Below are 22,557 nucleotides of genomic sequence, written 5' to 3'. Positions count from 1 at the left end.
ATTAACACATGGATCAATAAGTTCCGAGACTAACCCAGAGATGGCGCTCGTAGTAAACCAGTAACCAGGTCTTTCTAGAGTACTAACCTTTGCTTGAAACGTGTCAAAATTTTAAGTCGATCGGACCAGAAACAGCTGAGTTATCGAGGTTGGAGTAAAGTCGTTTTGTAGTTTGTTTAAAAAATGGAAAAAACAGAGTTTCATGTTCTGATAAAACATTGTTTTTTAATGGGTAAAAACACCGTGCAAGCGAAACAATGGATTGACAAATGTTACCCGGACTCTTGTCCATCAAAAGCAACGATTTGTCGGTGGTTTGCCGAGTTTAAACGTGGTCGTACCAACACAAATGACGCGGAACGCTCGGGTAGACCTGTGGAAAATGTGAGTGAAGTGACAAAAATTATAATGAAAGATCGTAAAGTGAAGCTCCGTGAGATTGCTGAGATGACGCAGATGTCATATGGAAGTGTATTTACTATCCTTCATGAAAAATTGAGCATGAAAAAGGTTTTTTCCAAGTGGGTGCCGCGATTGCTTTCAATGGAACAAAAACAGCAACGAGTCGATGATTCAGAAAGCTGTTTATCGCTATTTACACACACACACACTGTTTGCACATGCAGAGAAAAAAAATCCTTTTTCACCAAGACAATGCACCCTGCCACAAGTCGATGAAAACAATAGCAAAATTGAACGAATTGGGCTTTGATCTGCTTCCCCACCCCCCCATACTCGCCAGATTTAGCCCCCAGTGACTACTGGCTCTTTGCTGATCTTAAAAAAGTGCTCCAGGGAAAAAGATTTGGCTCAAATGAGGAGGTCATCTCTGAAACTGAAGCTTATTTTGAAGCGAAAGATAATTTTTTTTATAAACATGGTATTGAAAAATTGGAAAAGCGTTGGAAAAAAATGTTGTTTTCATTGTTAGTCTCGGGACTTATTGATCCATGTGTTAGTCTAAACTACATAACACAAATACGAAGCCGTGCCTTTGCGAATACGCTTTACAATAAAGTTTTGAAATGACGCAAACGTAAGGACAAGTGCGGATGGTAAAACNAAATTTTGCAAAAAAAAATATTGTTTTCATTGTTAGTCTCGGGACTTATTGATCCATGTGTTAAGTGTGAATGTTCAAGCCAGATCTTAAATATAAATAATAAAAATCTGTATAAAACTTAAATAATTATGAAATTTTGTTTTAGATATATGTGTGTGTAAAAAACTTTCAACTTTCTAAATACAGTACAGAACCCGTTATCCAGAAATCGGAAAACTAAAAAACCGGAACAAAATTCGATACATTTTCCCGCCATTTTTATTAAAAAATTCTTTTTTTTTCCTCATAAGATTTTAGGATTTTTCTTTCTTTTTTGAAAGATGTTTACCTTACCATCATTTTGGAAATAATCATTAATGTATTACATCATCGTTTTTTCTTCTTTTTAAGATTATTTCCAAATATTTTTTTTTTTAGTTGGGTTTAACAATAAAAAAGAATGGCTTTTTGTAGCGATTCAGAAAACCAGAAAAATCAGTTATCCCGAATAGCGATGGTCCCGATCGTTCCAGATAATCAGTTCCCTACTGTGCTATATTAAATTTAGTTTGTATAACTTTAAACTCTTCTTCTAGTACTTATTGCAAAGCATTTGTCATTTTTTGTTTCATTCAATTTCTTTGTATTTTTTTTTTCAATATCTTAAAAGAAAGAAATTTTGCCTGGTAAAATTCATAACACTAATTGCTTGAAAAATTCAATTGAAATTTTTCTTTTGAAGAGTGGAGAAAGTGCTAAACTTCGTACAGTTTGCTCAAGATGTGGAATCATAGAATGTAAAAGGCATCGCCCTGAATTGAATGTGTATACAGCTAAGCCTTGGATGAACTTAAAAGTACCAAAAGAAGTTGATAATGCTTTTGAAGAAGTTAGTATTTCCTAATTATTCCCTAGATAGCAACATTTTTAATTAGTTTTCATAAAGTTTCTTTTTTTAAAAAAATAGCATGCAAACTCGGTTTTAAGGCTGTATTTTTTGTGATTCACCAAAGCATTTATGTTTTAATATTTATTTTTAATAATCTCTCTAAATAATATTTAAAAAAATACAAAGATTACAGAAACTCTATTTTAGATATATTTGGGAATGTGTTTTGTTTGTAGTATTTCTATTTCCTTGTATTATTTATTATCATACTGGTGTAATTATATTCTGTTATTACATTGTATTATTATTATTATACTTGTATAACATTTACTAAACTGGCAGTGCATTGATTTGTTTTAATGAAATTAGTTTCCAAACTGTTTACTATTCATAATAATTTTTTTGAAATTCTAAAAATTAAGATGCATTTTCCTCTTTATTTGCTGAGGCTACTTTAATTAAAGAAATTAATTTAATTTAAGCATTAATTCCTATTTTGATTGAATAATTGTATGCTATTAATAAAATGGAAAATTCAATTTATCAGACTAGCACTGTTTTCTCTACTCTTGAATAATGTTAACTTCATCTTTGTGATCTAGAATTCCCTTATTTTTTATTATTATTATTATTTTGCAGATTTTGAATCTTGTTATTGAGAAGCATATCTATTCTTGGTATAGGTAAGTAATAATTTAAATTTTCCTTTTTTTATATGTTTAATGTATTGTTATAAAATTAAAATGTTAATTAAAACTATTAATTGCTTTCATATTATAATTTTCAGTTAAACTACTATTAAATCCAAATTACTGAAAATGACAAATGCTATTAATTACAACTGATTAATTTTGGTATGGTGATATGGAACTCCATGGTGGAATCACGGTGACATTGACACTGAACATTACATAGTTTGTGCAGAAAGATTTTTTCTTTGTGATGTAAAAAATTTTGTTTTTCTTTTCTGCTGTAATTTTTGAAAGATTTTTTTCCTTCCAAAATTAAATTCAAAAGATGCCACTCTCGCACATCAGAAAGGAAAGAAATGCTTGTGATTCTTCTATTCTCATTTGAAAATAATGAAAAATTAAGAATCGTGAAACATACCTGCCAAGTCTCCTGTTTTTAAACGAAAACTCCTGCATTTTACGACTATCTCCTTTTTACCCGTAAGTTCTACAATTTCTCCATATTTGTTGAAGAAATTTAAAAAAGTTAAAAAATTGCCTATAAATATCCACTGATAGCAAAAATACTTCTCTAATTCCTTAACAGATTGTACTATTGCCAATACTGCAGTAGGTTGAGTGTTAATAGTTTAAGTAAAAATATTCTCAGTTGTAGACTGATCGTGGGTTAGAGGCTCCTCACTGTCAGGCTAACCGTGGGAGGTTTTCGTGTAACGCAAATACGGGTTAGTTCCATCAAAAAGCCATCCACAAAGGCAAATTTCTCCCAATACTTGATCCAGGAGTTCTTTTGTCTTCTGGATATTGTTCGAGATTACAAGGCTGCAGAGTTAAACATTAGTAGTTGTAAACCCAAAAAATTGGGCCGACTGTTCAAGGACTGTTATTAAATAAAATAATTTTAGGAATTAAAAATAATGGTTTAAAAAAAATTAAACTAAGATTTGTATACATATTTTTTACCTTGCTAAATATAAGTGCTTACATTATTTCCAATTTTGAATTTCTCTTTTTGACTTAGATGATTATGCATGATGTATCAAAACTTTATTCTTAGCCTAAAAAATGTCGCTAGTAAAATCTCCGTTATTTTATTTCTTCAATGTTGGCAGGTATCGTGAAATATGAAATTTTGGTTTTCTTTACTGCAGAAACTGTGGGAAGACTTTTTTTTTCCTCCAGAATTATATTCAAAAATAGCTTTTCTTTCGCATTGGAAATTCTCGAGTTTTCTCTATTTTCATTTGAGAATAAAAAAAATCGATAATAACTGACATATTCTCAAAAGTTATTGATATTGATTTTGACGTGTTTTTTAAATATCCTGATATATTTCTGAGAATATGGAAAATTTGAATTGCGTATTTGAATATTTAATTTTTAAAGTAATGACTCAGACGATTTTTTTTGCAGTTATTTGTATTAATTTCCACATAGTTTTTAAAATCTGATATTATTTTTATTACAAATGAATTTTAAAATGAAACACACATTTAGCAACCCCTTTTTGAAGAGTCTGATTCTTGAGATTTTTTGGCGTAGTTACTGCCACGGATTTCATGATTTTTAATTTTTTTTTAATGTGGTGATGATTTACAAAAAGCAAAAAAGGAAATAATAAGTACATATTTTCTCCTACAAGATGCGAGAATATCATCCATAATATTAGAATAAGGAAAATAATAATGCATATTCAATTTAAAAAATTATATACAATTTTGTTTGATTCATATACTTTTTTTTATAAGCACTTTAACTCTGTTACTTAATTTGTATCATGCATAGCTGAAATTATTAAAAGTATCGTGCAAAAAGATATTAGTTCTAGAGTGATTTGCTACAGGTCTAAGGAATAACATACACAATTATTTGTATTGTAACTAACAAAAATTTCTTATGGAACTTGGTTAAAATATTACCCACAATCAGCTTGTATGTCCTAGTACATTTTTTCTCATTGTCTTCATTTATTTTTATTATAAATAACATTTTTGAAGTTTTATTTCACTCTTTCTTTTCTCTACTGCTATATTTTTAAAGAAGTTGAACTTAAAATTAAAAGAAACTTGAAACTAAATTTAACTAAATTAAATCCAGATTCCCAGTTATTTACATTCTGAATAATGCTGCTTTTATGATATTATTTGGAGTCAATGAGAATATCACTCTTAAAGTTACTTGGTCATCATCAATGCCTTTTTGTTATTCTTGTGGGAAATTCTCCATTTTTTGTTCATAAAATTAGAAACAGAACCCTTTTGAGGACGCCTAGTGTGGCTGAGTGGTAGCACGTCGCGCTCTCGTGCCACAAGTTCTGGGTTCAACCCTCGGGCCAGGCAAGGTTGACTCAGCTTTTTATCCCTTCAGTGGATGGATAAAATGAGTACCGAACATGCTTTGGAACTAAGCACTGGGGATTCTGCGTTTGACTGACCACCCAACCGGAACATCTGCTCCTGCACCCCAGAGTACAAGGGCGAGAAAACTGAGACGGGCACAGTAGGCCTTGGCCCCTCTGTGGACTGTCACTGAGTTTACTTAGAATCCTTTTGAGAGATCACCTCCACCAATGACAAGTTATAAAAGATGCCTATTTTTACCCAATCAACTTAATGTTAAAAATTCCCCATAGTTAGATTAGACAACCCAATGCCAGATAAACAGTCTTGCATTAAGAAATGTTCCCACTTTGTCCCGACAATAATGTAACTATTAGGTTAATAAAAAACAACTTTAAAAAAAGCAACTTTTTAAAAAGAAAAAGGAACACAACTCTTTATGATAAAACATTTTTTTAAAACAGCATTCTATCATTGATCAGCTTACAGGAATATTGTTTTAAAGAAAAGGATGAATAATCAACATTTTAGATTGAATCTTTCAGTCAGAGCTGTGGAGTTGGTGTCAAATACAGTATCCAAGTCAAAAATATTTGCTCAACTTTGCCTTCATATATGTTAGATCCTATAGGTTAAAAAGACGAAATAAAGTCTTTGATTTTATAAAAATCATTTAAACAAATCTTTATGATCATGTGAATAAAAATATTACTCTAATAAATGTTCTGTAAATAGTTAAAGTTATAATTTATCACAAGAATTTGAACATTCTTTGGTGTATTAGTGTGTAGAGAATCTATCATTATTTTAAAAAGATAAATAAATCTTAGTAAAAAGGGAAGTCAACAAGACACTTTTAGTTTAGGAAATTTTTATGATTAGCCCATAAGGAAGCATTATTTAGTTGCAAAGTGCTTTTCAAAAAGTTCTGATACGCATTTATAGCTAATAATTATAATTATTGGTTATAATTATTTATATAATATATAAGCTAATAAATAAATTTTTCATAGCTTATGATTATTTGATACTCATTATAACAAAATTGCATGCACTTCTCTTCAAGTAATACATAATTATTCAGTTATAAATTTTTTTATACATTATCTTTTGACTACTAAATTTATTTAGGTAAGTTGCAAAGTTACATTGAAAGATACTGTAAATGAATTTAATGTTTCAGCAATTTTCTAGGTCATGAATATAAGTTAAAGAATCTTCTTGGAATGAAATATTTATTTTCAAGTGAACTACTAATGTCTAGTTCTTTTCTTTTAATGGTTTTACACAATTTTGATGTTTTGTAAATGTATATATTTTAAAAATGTATATATTATATGTTAAAATTTATATTTGTTACACTTTGAAATGTAATTCTAATTTTTCATTAAAAAAAACATACTTGGAAATAAACATTTGGACAGTAATAATATTAATACTTATCTAGGATTTATAAAAAAAATTTATCTAGTATAAGTCAAGGTCGAGCATCTCAACCATTGATTCCTTAACTCTGGTTTCTGTGTATTGTTCCATTCGTTTTTTTTTAATTGTCATAACTATTTTCTAACATTTTATTTCTTCCAACGTAAGTTTGAATGCGAATTGTAAAAAGTATTTTGATAATTTTATCCTCCAGATTTTCAATTTAATGCTGAAAATCTTAGGCTATTGTGCTATTTAATTCTATACCACCTTTTAAAATTTCAACTCACCAATGATCATGATTTTATCAAATATTAATCAGTTTAACTGTGATATATATATTTTTTAAAATATGATATAACATCCTTTTGTTCATATAATATACAACAAAAGTAGTTCGCTAATTTGTTTAATGATATTTACTTTTTGTCATTATATGAAATTGCTAATTATTGAATTCATTTCTGCCAAATATCTAGTAACTTAAGTAAAGATGATGATTTTGTTCAAGAAATCAGGACATCTCTGAGATTTGTTTTTTCCAGCCTTTTGAGAAGAGTCTGTCAGGTATAGAATTATATATAAAAATGTATTCTTTGTGTAAATTATTTTTATCATTTTTAATTACATTATTATGTATATAAATTAATGTAACTTCAAAGAAATTTTTGGGATAAAAAATTTTAAATTTCAGAGATCTGTATATAATTGATAAATATAATATTTTCTTTGAAATATTTCTTTATTTCTAATATCTTCTTCATTTTTGTGATTTTTGATTCATATTAGCTATTTCAAAATTACTTATGTTCAATAAACTTGTATGCTCACTTGACTTGTTTGTTTTTAGATAATACAATTTTTATCTCGAAATTTATTTATTTTTTTATTTTCTTTTACTCCATAAATTAAAAGAAAAAACTTGCAATAGGTTATTTTTCAGTAATGATGGATATGCATTTCAGGTTGACTTGGTGCAACTGATTACTGAGAAAGCTGCCAATGCTTTGTGCAAGCACTTGGATTGCTATCTTCAGGCGAGAAAGTTCCGTAAACCGAATTTGCCGATGGAAGAAACGGTTCTGTTCTTTCTCGGAGATAAGCTCCATCCAGCCATGCAAAGTAGACAAGAGGAACTTGACTACCTAAGAGAACTCACATCAAATCTTTTGCCCTTTCTGGTTCAACAGAAGTATCTGAATTGCAGGTTTTGATTTTTTTTATAATAAATTCTATTCTTTTTCTTGTCCCTTGATATGGGCATAAAAGCACTCTTACGTTAATTTATCTAACAATTTCATCATCTTTAAAACGAAGATTTTAAAACATTTTGTCATTTCATACTCATACATGTTAAGTTTCATCTTTGTTGAAGTGAGGTTTGTTCAACCATTTTTTGCAAAAAGAAAATTATCATGTTGAGGGCTATCATCAAAACGAAACTGGGTTTGTACATACCTTAAAAGTACCTAATAGTACTTAATTTTGCAGCTCAAAAATTAAGCACTCTTAAAGGTCATTTTAATCCATGCTTTTTCTACCAAGGAAATTTTACTTTTTTTTATGATTTTAAAAGGAAGAATTCTGATTTTTGTTTACTTTTTTCAATATAATGTTGTTAAGACATGCATATTTAAAGTTTAACTTATCATTTGGGACATGCTAGATTTCATTGTTATTTGGTCTGGATTTTCAATTGTTTTTTAGACATTTTTCAAGTTTATTTTTTCATTCAGTTCAATTTCAGATTTGAAAAGTGACTATTTGTTAACAACTCTATTTTGGACACTTTTAATTCCATCATGATTCCACGGCATTTTTCCGGCTATATCCATTTTTTTGTTCAAGTTGTTTCTTTTTAACACATCCCTTTAAGAAGGATTTACTTAAAATTTCACGCCATGCCATGTTAGTTTTTTGGCTCCAAAATCCAATATTTTTAATATGGTGTTATTATGACACTCAAGTTTCAAATTTGAGTTGTCACTTTTTGGCGCCTTTGATTCATGACAAGTCATGAAAAATTTATGCCCATTTCTTATTGTTTTTTAATCCATTTCAACATAGTCTTCCAAATTCTGATATTTTTAATTAATACAATATTATTACAGCATGCGAATGGCGAATTTCAGTTATGATTATTTGGAAACGATTCATCCAACAATCACTTTTTATTGGTCTTAATTTCTTCGTGATTCCATCTTTGTTTGTGTTTTTATCTGACCCTTTTGACTGTAATATTCTTAAAATGTTATAATGACATGCAAATTTCGAATTTGAGTTTTCACTATTTGACCACCTCACTTCACACTGTTTGACCATGTCGTCAGGTTTCAAATTTCAATGTTTATTACAGCGTGAAAAGTTTGAACTTGAGTTACCAGTTCACGACAATTATTTTACAATACCTCCTCATTTATTAATAATTGTTTGGCCGTTATTTTTATGTTTTCTTCAAATTTTTACATGGTTTCATTTTTTTTTTCGTATTTTAGTATGAAATAATTTTTTGATATTGTTTTGCAATGATTTCATTGTTAAACCACATTGTTGTTCTACTCAGGTTATTTTTTTTTTTTTAGCAGTTATTTCAATTATTGATTAGCTTTTTGCCATTTCCACATCCTTTTTAAAACCCCGACATTTTTAATACAGTATCATTACAGCAGCAACATTTTCAAAATGCAAAAATTACACTTGACTTAGATGTGAATTATAGAGTATGTGAATTTATCTGAGGAATTAATTTTTTAAATGAATTATTTCTCTTATAGAAATATTTTTTTTTTAAATTAAAAATTTTTGATTGTTTTGAAAATTTAAGGTAAAAAATACGAAAGAGCGATGCAATTTTTTGTGAAATAGTATTCCTCTTTTTTGGTTATTTTGTTAAAGTGCTTAATTTTTAAATCATAAAATCAATACAAACCCTGGCTTCAATATTATTTATATCCGGTTGTTCTGTTTTATTTATTTATTTATATTTTGAATTTGCAGTTATTTCAATTATTCATTGGTTTTTAGCCTTTTCCACATCCTTTTTAAAAAATCAATATTTTTTATACGATATTATCACAGCAGTAATATTTTCAAAATGTAAAAATTACACTTTATATTTTTTTAATGAATTATTTCTCTTTGAAAATTAAAAATAAAAAATACAAGAGAATGATGTAATTTTTTGTGAAATATTATTCCCCTTTTTTTGTTATTCGGTTAAAGGGCTTAAAAGTGCTTAATTTTTAAATCATAAAATCAATACAAATCCTGACTGCAATAGTAAATGAAGAATAATATGCTTGACTTATAAATGTGTCATTAATTTCCTTCACTTAGGTGCAGATGATAAAAATGACAATGAATAAATAAAAGTATTTAATGTAAATAAATATTTTTATTTATTTTTTGAATGCAGTTACTAGTTTAGTGGATGAATTTGCAAAATTAGAAAATGTAGTCAAAAAATTCAAAGCAAAGTATAACAAATGTATAGGGATACTAGAAGAAAAAGTTGAAAATTTAAAATTTTCCTTTCCCTTAGAAGATAACTTTTACTGTTATTGAGAAAAACAGAATTTGTTATTATAGCTGTCAACTCTTCTACATTATGCTGAAACTTTCTGCATTTATGTTCCATTTTCTGCCTTTCTGCACCGAGATTCTGCATTTTGAAATAAAAATTTCGTATATCTTGGAACTGCCAGTGTATATGTGAGTGAGAATAGGTTCTCAGACAATAACATCTTGAATTTCCTTTTGGCTTTAGCCTTATCAATGTTGTAGGTCAGTAATTAATACAAAATATAAGATGTTTAATATCTGATAGTACAAAAAAAAAGGAATCCTATTTTTCTTGTATTTTGAATCCATTGGAGCTGATTCCATTACTTGAAGAACATTGTATTCCAGTAAATGTTGTGTTGATTCTTTGAATAAGCAATAAAAGTTAAAAAACTCATTTAAATAATTTTATAGTGATTCTTGTGCATTTTGAAAAAGGGAAGATTTGTAGATGTCTACACAATATACTCTTTCTTTCTTTTATACTTAAAGGAGTTCAAGGGTAATTTCAAGAGGCTACTTTTGACCTGTGAGTGTTAGGTTCCTTGTTTGTGCATTCTTAGGTACCACAATGACAACCATTGGTTACTGATATATTTTTAAGTCTTCAGAATTTAACTCATATAATATCAACAAACAATTTGGAAATTAATATATATCGTAGGCAATTTTGTCTTCAAGTTATTTTATATCAAGAGTTTTTTCCCGCATTTTAGCCTTAAGGGCAACGTTGATTCTTTGGCTGCATCTTAAGGGTCAGGAAATCGAAAAAAGAAGGAAAAAAGCATCTCTAAGCGGTCCCTTCAGAATTTTGACCCTTTTTATACAGTTTGATCCTCTTGCTTTCACCTTGCAACATAGTTTGACTTATTTTCCCACTAATTTGTTAATAACTTCAACATCTAGATAGAGAAAGGGATAACTTTGTGCTCTGAATAAATAAAACAATATAAAAATAGCACAGTCTAATATTTCCCATAAACAGGCATGCTATAATCATTATGGTGCTAGTATAATAAAGTGTCTTATTGGGTGTCAAAGCACAGAACAGAAAGAGAGAAACACTGAGATGCAGATGAAATTACATGTTAGGAACAAAGAGGCTTAATAAATGGGATTGGTTAAGAACTTTTTGAGATGAAAAGAATTTTACTATTTAGTTCTTGAGTTGTAATGCTATCTAAACTTTTTTTTGACATATTTACCGTTCTTTATTTTAGAGCAGCAACGTCATTGGTGAGAGAAATATTTTGTGGAATTGTTCTTCTTCCCGTGATGGATATTATTGGAGATCCGGTAAGTGTGTTTTATTAAAAACCTTTGTCATTCGCAGAAGCTTTTATTTATTTATTTGTGACTTAAGCAATAATAAATTTGCATCGTGTTTGAAAGAATTTATTACCATAGCTTATATGTAAAACTAGAAAATATTGTTGGAACTATACCGTTATGTCAGGTGTCGAGTAGCTTGTTTGGGGGGAGAAGGAAGTAAGAGTTTGATAATTATAACATATTAATGGTTTATTTACAAGAACTATATTTACAGACATTAAGTTGTTACATTGTTCTGCGCATCAGGCTTACTTCACGCGCACTCCTACGCTCTCTGTTACAAAATCATCTGTGTATATCCACATAATTACTACTTCCATCTAGTGGACAATCATTTTCTTTTAAATTTAAATAAAATTAAAGCTTAATGTTAACAATATATATATTTATATATATATATATATATATGAAAAAAGAGTCTATGATTTATTTCTCTTAAAAAAATCAAGGAAACTGCTACCAAGTATCTTAAAAATAGCTAAAATTTTAATGAAATTAACAAAAGAATTTTTAAAACAATAAATGGAGATATAAATATATAACTTGCTGCTTAGGAGACAAGATAATGCATTCAAACCTCCTTTCAAAATTAGTTACAAATTTGGTCAACAGATGTCACTGTTGAGTGAAATATTTTAATAGGGACCCACTTTTTGTAACAAGTATTAGAAGTCCTGCGTCCTAATGACCTATAGCTGTATCACAAACTTAACTTACAACGATTCAGTTTCAAAAATATGTATAATGATTTAAATATATGTTTATAAATAGTCATTTGTATTTAAATATGATTATGCAAACAGCTTATTTAAATAGTTATTACTTATTATTGGTTAAAAAAGGGTCTATTGTTGTACTTGGTTAATATTTAAATTTTTTTTTCATTATAAAATGCCAGACAGCATTAAATATTTAAAATAAGTTCAGTCTTGCATTCTCTTTAATCCATGTAATATTTTGTAGCATTCAAAATAATTGAAATTTGTTATGTATTTACTATGTGCTACAAAAAAATTTACAAATGCATACTTTTTGTTGTTAAATTTAGATATTATTTCGTTATTCATATCATGTCATTTTGTTTATTTTATAGGATATGATAAATCACCTATTAATTCTCTTTTTTGACAAAACTCCTGTAAGTATCTTGACTGTTTTTTAATAGCAAAAGCAATTTTTATAATTCATCAGCTAATAAAAATTACATTTTCAGATGTCTGATCTTCCACTCAGCAAGGAACCTAAAGTTGAATTTTTGTCAAACTTTATATTGACCCATTCTTCTGTAAAAAGACCAGTAAGTTGTATTTCTCTAAAATTAATTACATGTGAAAAGTTAGTAGGTGTAAAAGTATCCCAATTACTATATTTTTCTTTACCTGATTTTGTGTGTGTGATGATAGAATCTGATACCGTTTTTTGATTGGCTAGAGTGCTCAAATGAAAAACCTGATGAAGATGACAGTGCAAGTTTCATTCTTTTTCAATCTGCTATGAGCAAAATTTATGGCAATGTTATCACCATACGTTATTGACCCTCTATTAAAATCCTGTCCATTGTAGGTATCTTAGAATGCTTAAATTTTAAATGAAGCTCTTTGTTCTATGACACTACAAGTTTCGGTCATTTACCAAGAATTTATCAGCTTACCAAATTTACAAACCTGTTACAAATTATTTTTTAAAAAATATATATATATGAAATATTTAACTAAATTTATTTTTGCCAAAAAATTTGTTTAGGTAAAGGACTATTAAAATAAGATTCAAATCTGTCCACTCAGCTCTTTATTTATTATCTAATAAATATATTCTAATGAATGTAAATATTAATTTTTTGTGATTGATTCTTGTGCAGATTCTACATACTGATTTGCAAACCATTTTAGAAGATCAGCGTCTTCTCTACGTTTTTATGCAGTTCTTAAAAGAAGAGTCTTCTCTCAATGTGCTTCAGTTCCACTTGAGTGTTGGTAAGAGACATTTATCTGTACAAAACATTCAGAGATATTTTTAGTGTTCATCAGGGTGGCCACAGAACAAGAAGTCGAGCAGATTAGAGATAAATCAGGAAATTATATCCGTGGATGCCACTGTTCAGTACTAGGGACTGAAATAATCAGTAGATTAAGTTTCATAAATTAATACTTTTTTTTTCCATTTGTTTTTAATATTAAAATTTCTGTTTTACCTTAAAAAAGTTTTTAAAAAATTTCTGTTAAATAAAAATTAAAATTGCATTTTAATTTTTATTATTTTAAGTAAACATTGTTAATTTTTATAGTTATTGCAAAATGATCAAGTATTGATGCAGCTCAGTTATGAAAGAATGAGATGCAACTTCAATAAAATTTGTACTATTGTTATATCTAAATTTTCTTGTTTTTATTTTCTCAAGGTTTGGAATGCTGGCCAAAGTTAAATTGAGATTATTATTGTTATTTTTTAATTTTATAGAGATAGGACAAAAAATAGATAATGGAGAAGTGAAAAATAAGTAGAGATATGTAGGGCTTCATGAACAAATTAGTGGTTTATTATTCAGTGATTAATGTAAAGCGTTGTATAAGGTTAGCCGTTATTTTTATCTTCTTTGCTGTGGGGGATGAAGGAAAAAACTAGATAATTTATTTAATATATGACTCCTCCTCATAGAAAGGTGCATTTTTAAGTCAATGAGCTATAAATTTCTGAAAATTCTAGTAAACAGCTCTAGATAGTGTTACTTTATCAAAAAAATAAGTTCAGTCTTGAAATATTTTTAAAGTGGCACTATGTATATCAATCCAGAAAAATAAGGAAACTTTCAGGGAATTAAACTAAAATACACTAAAAGTCAGCGAATTTATGTCCCAGGTACCTTAAAATCTGATATTTTTCAAAAATAATTTGTTATAACTTTTTTTTTAAAAAAAATATGCTTTCTTTCAACTTGCATAGCACATTTAAGTATTTTGTAATATATTTTATATCTAATAACAAGTCTTGAATAAAAAAATTATTAATAAAACTCATAAAACTAATTAAAAAAATCTAGGAAATTCAATAGAATCCGTCTGGAATGTATTCTATTTAGGTAGTAATTAATCAAAAGTTAAGTTATCAATAAAATTAGCTGTTACAGTAGTTTACAATTAAAAACATTAAGTTTAGAAATTGTTTTTTTTATTTATATTTCCCATAAAAAATTAATTAAAAATATAAATAGAAGCACTGACTTTCAGAAGCAACAAAGTATGAACATGTACTTTTTACTTTCCCTACTTGTATTTTTTCCCTAAATAATTAATTAAAATTACAAATAAAAGTACTGACTTTCAAAAGCAAAAATGTATAAGCATGTCCTTTTTATTTCCGCGCTATTTTTAACATCAGCTATAGATTTGCCATGTATGAAGCTCATTGCCTTAACCTTAATCATATTTTGTTACAATGGTTCCGTAATAGAAATAATTATAACTGTAAAATGCTTTAAAAGCATTTTTTGCCTTTTTTATACTTTTTAATGTGTTTTTTTCTTATCTAGGAATTTTATTTTCCAACCTAAAATCTCATAGCTTAGTTCTATTTTAAAATGCTTACAAGAAATAAATATTTTTTCATTTTTTAGGAATCGATTGATTAATTTCAATTTATTTAAAATACTCACCTGACAATGAAATGTTTTTTTTTAATTATATTAAACGAAACGAGTATTTACTTGAAATTATTTTCCCACAGATGAATTCAATACAAGAATATTGAATCCAGATTTGACGCATGTAGAGCTGGAAGCCCTTCACTTGCAGGCTCAACAAATGTATAACACCTACTTTGCACCCCATGCTCTTGACAGAATTAACTTTGATGATGAAATTGTGCAAGAAATCAAAGATAGTAAGTTCCATTTTTGTTCAAAAATGAAACAATTTTGAATAAATATATTTTTTCTCATGATTATTTTTCAATTTTAAAAGCCTTTATTTGGTACTTAATTTATGGTTTATCACACTGGTATGCAAAGAGGGGGAAAGTGACTAGGAACACAGGCATTCACCATAAGAGGCATCCATCGTTAAGACGCCGTTCCCAGCAGATCACAGAAGTCAAGTATCACTGGCTGCGGTCAGTGTGCGGATGGGTGACCACTTGGATCAGTCTGCGTAGGGACCGAGGGTGTGCTGTATTGGTCCTCGTTAAACTGTTCTACTGAAAAGTGCTCAACTTCACGTGCATATCGTTGGGCTACCGAAGCAGGGTGCCAAACCCTCTGCAGAGGATCAAAATTTTGATGGCATGTTTTCGGATCATTCTCAGGGATGTTTCCCAGACTGTCACCAATAGCCCATTGTGCAGCTCTAGTGTGACGTAAATGAACTACAACTAAGACACAAAAAATTTAAATCCATTACAATTTATAATAAATTTATACAAGGCAAATTTTTTATGAAGTATGGTTTTCAAACAAATTTTATATTATTAAAAAATAAAGATTTTTTTTTATTTTTAAGAATAATCTATTCGAAATAATAAATATTTTATCTCAACAATTCCAACTTATCTTACATATAAAAAAAATTAAATATGAATTTTAAATTAGCTTATAATTATTATTAAATTAGCTTTTCCCCTTGAAACTATTACACTTCTCATTAAAGAAACATTTAATGAGGGAGCTGGTCCCAGACATGCAAAAGGGCAACCGAGGTATAAACCTAGTAAGCGGCTGCGTAGTGGGCCCCGAATAAAGGGGGTGCCATAGTCAAATAATGCACTGGAGCCTTTCTGTAGTCGGTCGTTAAACCAAAAGCTGACTGTGTCCTAAGGCTCCATAATGGAACAACTAAATAGAAAAATGCAATTAAAAATTTGAATATTGAAATAAATATGAAAATTTAATAATACACAAAAAATAAGCGTTTTTCTGTAATGATAAATGGGAAGTTGCAAATAATGGTGCAACATTGATCTATTCACAAAAAACAATTAATACAAAATTTTTAAGGGAAGCAAGCGAAAGGGGGTTTCTGATTTGTCAGCAAAATTAACAATTAATATATTGAAGGGAGAATATAACAGACACTCCTTGAATTTCCTGCTGCACAGTGCTTTGAAAAGAAGTATCCATCTAAAATTGTTATTAATTTTTCAAACTCTAAGATTATATCAGAAATTTCTAATGCAAGTTATACTTTTTGCTTAATCCTAAAAGTTAATACGAAATTTATTGCTTTCCTTCAGTTAAATGATAATTTTATAAATTTTCACGTATGAAAATGTAATATCAATTTAGGAATTTTATGATCATATTGTTTTTTTTTTATTTTATCAATATATGATTTCTTAATAATGCTTTATTTAAAAGAGAAAAAAATTTCAAAAACATAAAATTTTTTTCCTTTTAGTTAGTTTGAAATAATGTGAACTTGTTAGATTAGCAAGGTCTGTGCCAAGCATTTGCCGAATAAAATTATGTTTTGACTAAAGTATTGGCGAATGATTTTTTTCAATGGAAAGAAAAATATATGTATAACTCGATCCTCAAAATTACGTCAAAACGAATTTTTCTAAACAAATCAGTGTTTTTTATTTTATTATAGTAATTTTCGGTCGATGTGCTGCGTAACCAAATAGAATTGAGTTAAAATAATATAAGCCTGAAGCAAACTACCTTAAAATTTCCGTTTTGCGAAGACTTTCAAAAATTGACAAATACTTTTGATATTTGCCTAAATTACTGGCTAATAATATAAAATCCTTAGCACGGGCCCTGGGTTAGTATTCATTACTTCGATTAGTTAATAAATTTGTCCTTTTTTCTCTGTTCTATTGCATTTTCTTTTATTTTTTGAGATTTAAAATATTTTCATTTAAAATCATTAGTTAATTATTCTGTAATTTTATGATTTTATCTAGGTGGCTTGTTAAAGCAAATTTTTAAAAAATAATATGTATTGTCATTGATTAAATGTTGATTTTTCTCAGATTTCAAAATTTTATGTGCTTCTGTATTTATGAGACTTAATTTTCCTTATTTGTTACCCTATCCTATTAATAAATTATGATCTTAAATATGTGTTAATTTTTTTTCAAAAAAGTTCAAAATGTTGTTTCTTCTTTCTTATTTTAAAATTTAGTAATAATATTTATATTTTAAATATCTCATTTTCAGATTCTTACTGTTTTTCTTTAAATAGAAATATTTTTAAAATTTCTTAAATATTTACAAAGTAAAAATTATTTCACAATATTAAGTTTTTTCTTCTAATATCCTATAAAAATTTTGAAATTTTTTAAATGTGTCAAATTTTTACTCTATTATTAAGACGTCAAAAGATTTATGGTATTTATTTTTAAGTTTTAGTTTAGTGCTCAATATTTGCTAACACTTAAAAATTAGCACGAACCAGCCCTGCATGCAAATGCCTTGACACAGCTTTTTTATCTAATTGAGGAGTTTGTTTTAGGCATATTCAAACACATTTACACACCGCCGGGCAGTGGTCAGCTTATAAAATATACATGATAAGGGAATGAGTTTAAAAAATTGAGACTTAATGTAACACTGCATTGTTTCTATCTTTTCAGTTATTTCTGGTCGATCAGAAAATGTGATAAAACTAAGGACAACTACACCTCTCTTCAGAGCCTATGACCACGCCTATCGTCTGTTGGAAAACACTTATTGTCCAATGTTTATGCAGAGTGAGAGGGTTGGTACTTTCAAATAGTCATATACTCTTTAAAAGAAGGCACTTACTATATATATATTAACACTTTCTATTCCTTTTATAGTATTTTAGCTTGCTTTGTGGTGAACGAAACAGCAATTCAAATGCAAAGGGTGGAGGAAAGTAAGTTTGTTTGGTGTCTTTAAAACATTTTTATTAGTTAATTTAAATAATTTGAAATTGTATTGAAATATTTTACTGTTCCTTTTTATTTTATCACTATGAAAAGTTTCTTTTTATCTATGTAAGTAAATTTTAATAAAAGTGTAATTTAATACACTCAATACATTTGTTTCTATTCTCTACATCAGAAGTTAGTCAATATAGCATCTTTTAGTTGTGCCAACTGCCAGATTTGAGAGGAAAAATTGAACCCACTAATTACTATACCTGTAAAAATTTCTCATTTTGGTGTACAAACGATTATTGTTAGATATTATTTTTCATTACATTTTGTCTTATGATTCTAAATTTAATGTGTTGAAAACCCCTTATCATTTCGATCTTATTTTAAGAAGTACAATAAAGTACTTGAAAAATCTCTTTGCAGCATTTATTGTTAGCAGGGGTCTGTCCAGACATTTTGTAAAAGTTCCTATTTTTGTAAAATTGTGAAAAAATTACTTGTTTGTAAATATTAAATAAACGTTAAGTCACGTTCTTTCAACCAGGATCCTGCTTTTGTGCAAATAGGGTCCTGTTATTGCAACAAAACAAAAAAATTTCAAAGAGTTTTTAAATTGTAAGTAGAACAAGATTATGCTCAACATTGTAAAATTATAATAAAAAAAAAGAAATTTTCAAAAATAAACAGCAATTGCTGCTACTAAATTAGAGATGCAACATACAAATATTTGGTATTTATACTATACTGCTGTACGCAGAATATTCATTTCGGACGAATAATGCAGAAGCATCTGCCGAAGACAAAACTTAATTCGTTTACATCCGTCTTTCATTTTTTTCCCCTGGGAAGGGTTTATTAGATTAACAAAACAATGATGAAGATGAACAAATTTGTGAAGGGTCCGCTTAAAGGATAAATTATTTTGTAAAGGGTCCGTTTTTAAATTGAAATATTTAATGAAGGGTCCGTTTTCATGAAAAGATATTTTGTGAAGGGCCCGTTAACGGACTCAATTTTTTTTTTTACATAGACCCCTGGTTAGGAACCGCAGCCTTGCTTTATGAAGATAATGAAAAGTACTCATACGTAATAAAAAAATTGAAGTATAAAAAAATATGTTTGTAATGAAAAGTACATAGAGGAGACCCAAAATAATAAAGCATTTTTTATTAAAAAAATTTTTATTAACTTTTTACAATATTCCTTCAGTTACCTTCAAAGTACTCTCCATTAAATATGACGCACTTGTCAAGTCTTTTTTTTTTCCTTCACTGTTTGATGTATCTCTGAAACTCTTCAGCTGAGATATCACCCATTGCCCTTTGCCAAGCTGCTTTTACTGCCTCAACCTCATTATAATATTACCCTTGCAGATTTTTCTTCATTCTCAGAAACAGGAAAAAGTTGCATGGGGCTTGGTTTGGCATATATAGAAAGTGAGAAACGACAGGCTATTACAATTTATTAATTAATTTATTTTTTTGATCCTGTGTGAGAAATTGAGAAACAGATTAAATGGGAACTGTGTCCCTTTTAAAACCCTTCGTCAAAATCCTCTGGCACGAGTTCCAACTCACACCTGTCTTTTCTGTAATTCGGGTGATCAGAAAATTATTATCCTCGTTGTTTTTTTGGTAGATTTTTTTCAATAGTTTCATCATTTCGATATTGAAGGGTGCTCAGAATGAAGCACAGTCATAAACACTCATATCACCATGTCAGAGAGAACGCCATACCACAGGAGGAAATTTTCGTCGCAAAATCTCTTTCACCTCCATAATTAATTTAAAGTAAAGAAAAAATGAGTTCAGACAAACCTAGAGTAAGCCATGAAGTTTTAAATACTGAAACGAAATTTTTGAAGTATCAAAATGAAAATAAATCATGAGAAAATAACTTAGGATTTCGGAGTGGAAAAATTTTCTTCTAATAATTTGTTTGTAATTTTATATTTCAATATTGTTTTTTAGCAATTTAAACTTAATTGCTTACTTTAAGTTTGCCTCTACTCAATTTTTCTTTCTTTTGAAGTAGTAATGGAGGTGAAAGAAAATTTGTGATGAAAAGTTTCTCTCATGGTATGACGTCCTCTTAAAGCACCCGAGTAAAACTTGGTTGCTACTCATACCATTCTTTTAAATAAAAAAATAAGCATATCTGTTGGTGACGTCCTCCTGGTTAGTGAATTCGATTATAGGCTGACTGCCACATTTAAGCTTTAAAAAATTTCTAAAACCTTCTTAGATTCGGAAATATAAGGTAAGTATTATAAAATTTATATGTAGTAAATGTTTATAAATTTCAGCAAGTGAACATTGTGAGCAAATAAATTTACTATATATTCTGTCAAATATATATTTATATTCTGCATTTAGATGAGTTTATATTGGTTCACTCATCTAAAATAATGTGTGAAGCATTGGAAGCTGTGTCAGATTTTAAAAATATAATGAAAAGATGAACATGCCACAAATTTCATTAATTTATAAAAATGCTTCAATATTTGTAAAATGTGAAACTACAAATAAAATAAAAGAAATGTAATTAAAACTAAATTAAAATTAATTGTGAATCATTTGATGATGTTTAAAATTTGCTTTGCTGTGCTTCGGCTTGCAACTTTGTTAGAAAAGTCTTTGAATTCGTGATATCAATATTTCTCTGTATTACGAGATAAATAATAGTCTTTAAAGATTTTTGCTCGATTTATGCATTTCAAATTGTCATAACTTATTAAAAATCTTGAAAGGCTTCTTTATGGTATATTATCTATTTTTTTATTTTCACAGAGGCTCAAAAAAAGGAAGTTCCAATCCTTCAGCTATATCAAAACTGGGCAACAAGTTGAAAGGTGTCTTTACCGCTCATGTTGGTATGTGTCCAATCTAAAAAAAAAATATTATAAATCATTTTTCACATTTATACAATTTATTTAGAATTTTTATTTGTAATGATTAGCTCAATAGTGTGCAAGGACTATCTCTCCTATTTTTTTATAAATTTAGATTCCATTTTTTTTTATATATTTTTATAACAACAGTAAATTGTAATCAAATAAAAAAAACAATGAAAAATATATTAATGACAACCGAAGCTGAGGTCGTCAGGGAGTACCAGCCCCGAAAGTCATCAAAATAGTACCAAATCTTTTCTGTCGAGAAAGCAAGACAAAGGTCTAAAATTTGCTCTCTCTGTCACTCAAAGTACTAGTCTCTCTGTACAAATTTTAGACCTTCGTCTTGCGCTTTCGATAGAAAAGGTTCTGAGTTTGTTTTTTTTTTTGGAATATTTCTCTTGTGAACAATTTATTTATATTTTCTACAAAATAAAACGCAGCTAAACGAGGGAATATTGCTTTTCTTCGCCGAACCTTAGAAAAATCTTGCAATGAACCTGCTAAAAAGCCAGTCCTGAAATTCACAATAACAATAAGTAGTCATTGAGGTTTAAAGAAAAAATAAATCTAACAACTAATTTAATAATTTTATGTAAAAATTCTGTAAATTCTGTTTATGTAAAAATTAAATATATATTTGTTCAAAATATTCTTCCTTAAGCAGTTTCTTGTATCAAATATTTTTCTTAAATATTATAAAATTCTGAAATGGAAATCCCTATAAATTTTTAACAGTTAACATTAGCTAATTTTAGAAAACAATTTTGAAACATGCAGATAAATGTTAACTAGTTAAAACCGTGTAAAAAATATTTAAACGGCAGACCAAATAAGCTCGTCAAAATTCAATAAAATGAATTATTAAAAGTTAGTTAGTTATTTGCTAAATTACTTTCCCTTAACTTACGCACCTTAACTATTCGTAATTTTATAAGCACCTTAACCTATGCACTTTAACTTTTCTTAACTTTACTTATGCACATAAAAGAGGATTTTATTATTTTCATGAGGACTTCATTACTTATTTAAAATAGTTCAAGCTCACGATTATTTTTTTTACCATGCAGCAAATCCACCACCAACCAGCCAATCTGCTTTATATTATTGATATCTTCCGATCGGTTTGATGTCCTTGACGGGAGAGCAAATGGTTGTAAAATTATAAGCCTCAAAAAAAAAAAAATTATAATTGAGTTTATATTAGAGTAATTATTAATATTAGAGTAATTGTTAGAGTTTAGATTCAATCTTGTTAAATAACTGTATAGAGCTGTGATAGTTTAAGGGATGGAGTGTTCTCCTTCCAATGAAGTGAACCAGGTTTGAATCCCAGTACATACGAATTCCGCATCCGGCTTGCACCGACCACAGTGCTGACGTGAAATATCCTCAGTGGTAGATGGATCATGGGTTAGAGTCCCCTTGTCAGAAGGCTAATCATGGGAGGTTTTCATGGTCTTCCTCTCAGTCTAACGCAAATGTGGGTGAGTTCTATCAAAAAGTCCTCCATGAAAGCAAATTTCTCTCAATACTTGGTCCAGGAG

At 28.5% G+C, this 22,557-nt stretch overlaps 1 protein-coding gene across 1 annotated transcript in view; it reads left to right on the top strand.

Moving 5' to 3' along the window:
- LOC107445409 (sorting nexin-14) overlaps positions 1–22,557 on the top strand; it is a gene marked incomplete in the record, with an annotated part of 52,128 nt that overhangs the window by 6,704 nt on the left and 22,867 nt on the right. Inside the window, 12 exon segments of the mRNA XM_043039665.2 lie at positions 1,785–1,931; positions 2,571–2,614; positions 6,867–6,954; positions 7,353–7,594; positions 11,169–11,244; positions 12,374–12,418; positions 12,494–12,577; positions 13,139–13,253; positions 15,001–15,156; positions 17,848–17,972; positions 18,055–18,113; positions 20,907–20,989. Of these exon segments, the coding sequence (XP_042895599.1) occupies positions 1,785–1,931; positions 2,571–2,614; positions 6,867–6,954; positions 7,353–7,594; positions 11,169–11,244; positions 12,374–12,418; positions 12,494–12,577; positions 13,139–13,253; positions 15,001–15,156; positions 17,848–17,972; positions 18,055–18,113; positions 20,907–20,989 (1,264 nt within the window).

The sequence above is a fragment of the Parasteatoda tepidariorum genome, chromosome 5, assembly GCF_043381705.1.
Source record: "Parasteatoda tepidariorum isolate YZ-2023 chromosome 5, CAS_Ptep_4.0, whole genome shotgun sequence".
Lineage (NCBI taxonomy): Eukaryota > Metazoa > Arthropoda > Arachnida > Araneae > Theridiidae > Parasteatoda > Parasteatoda tepidariorum.
This window is presented reverse-complemented; position numbering and strand designations above follow the sequence as displayed.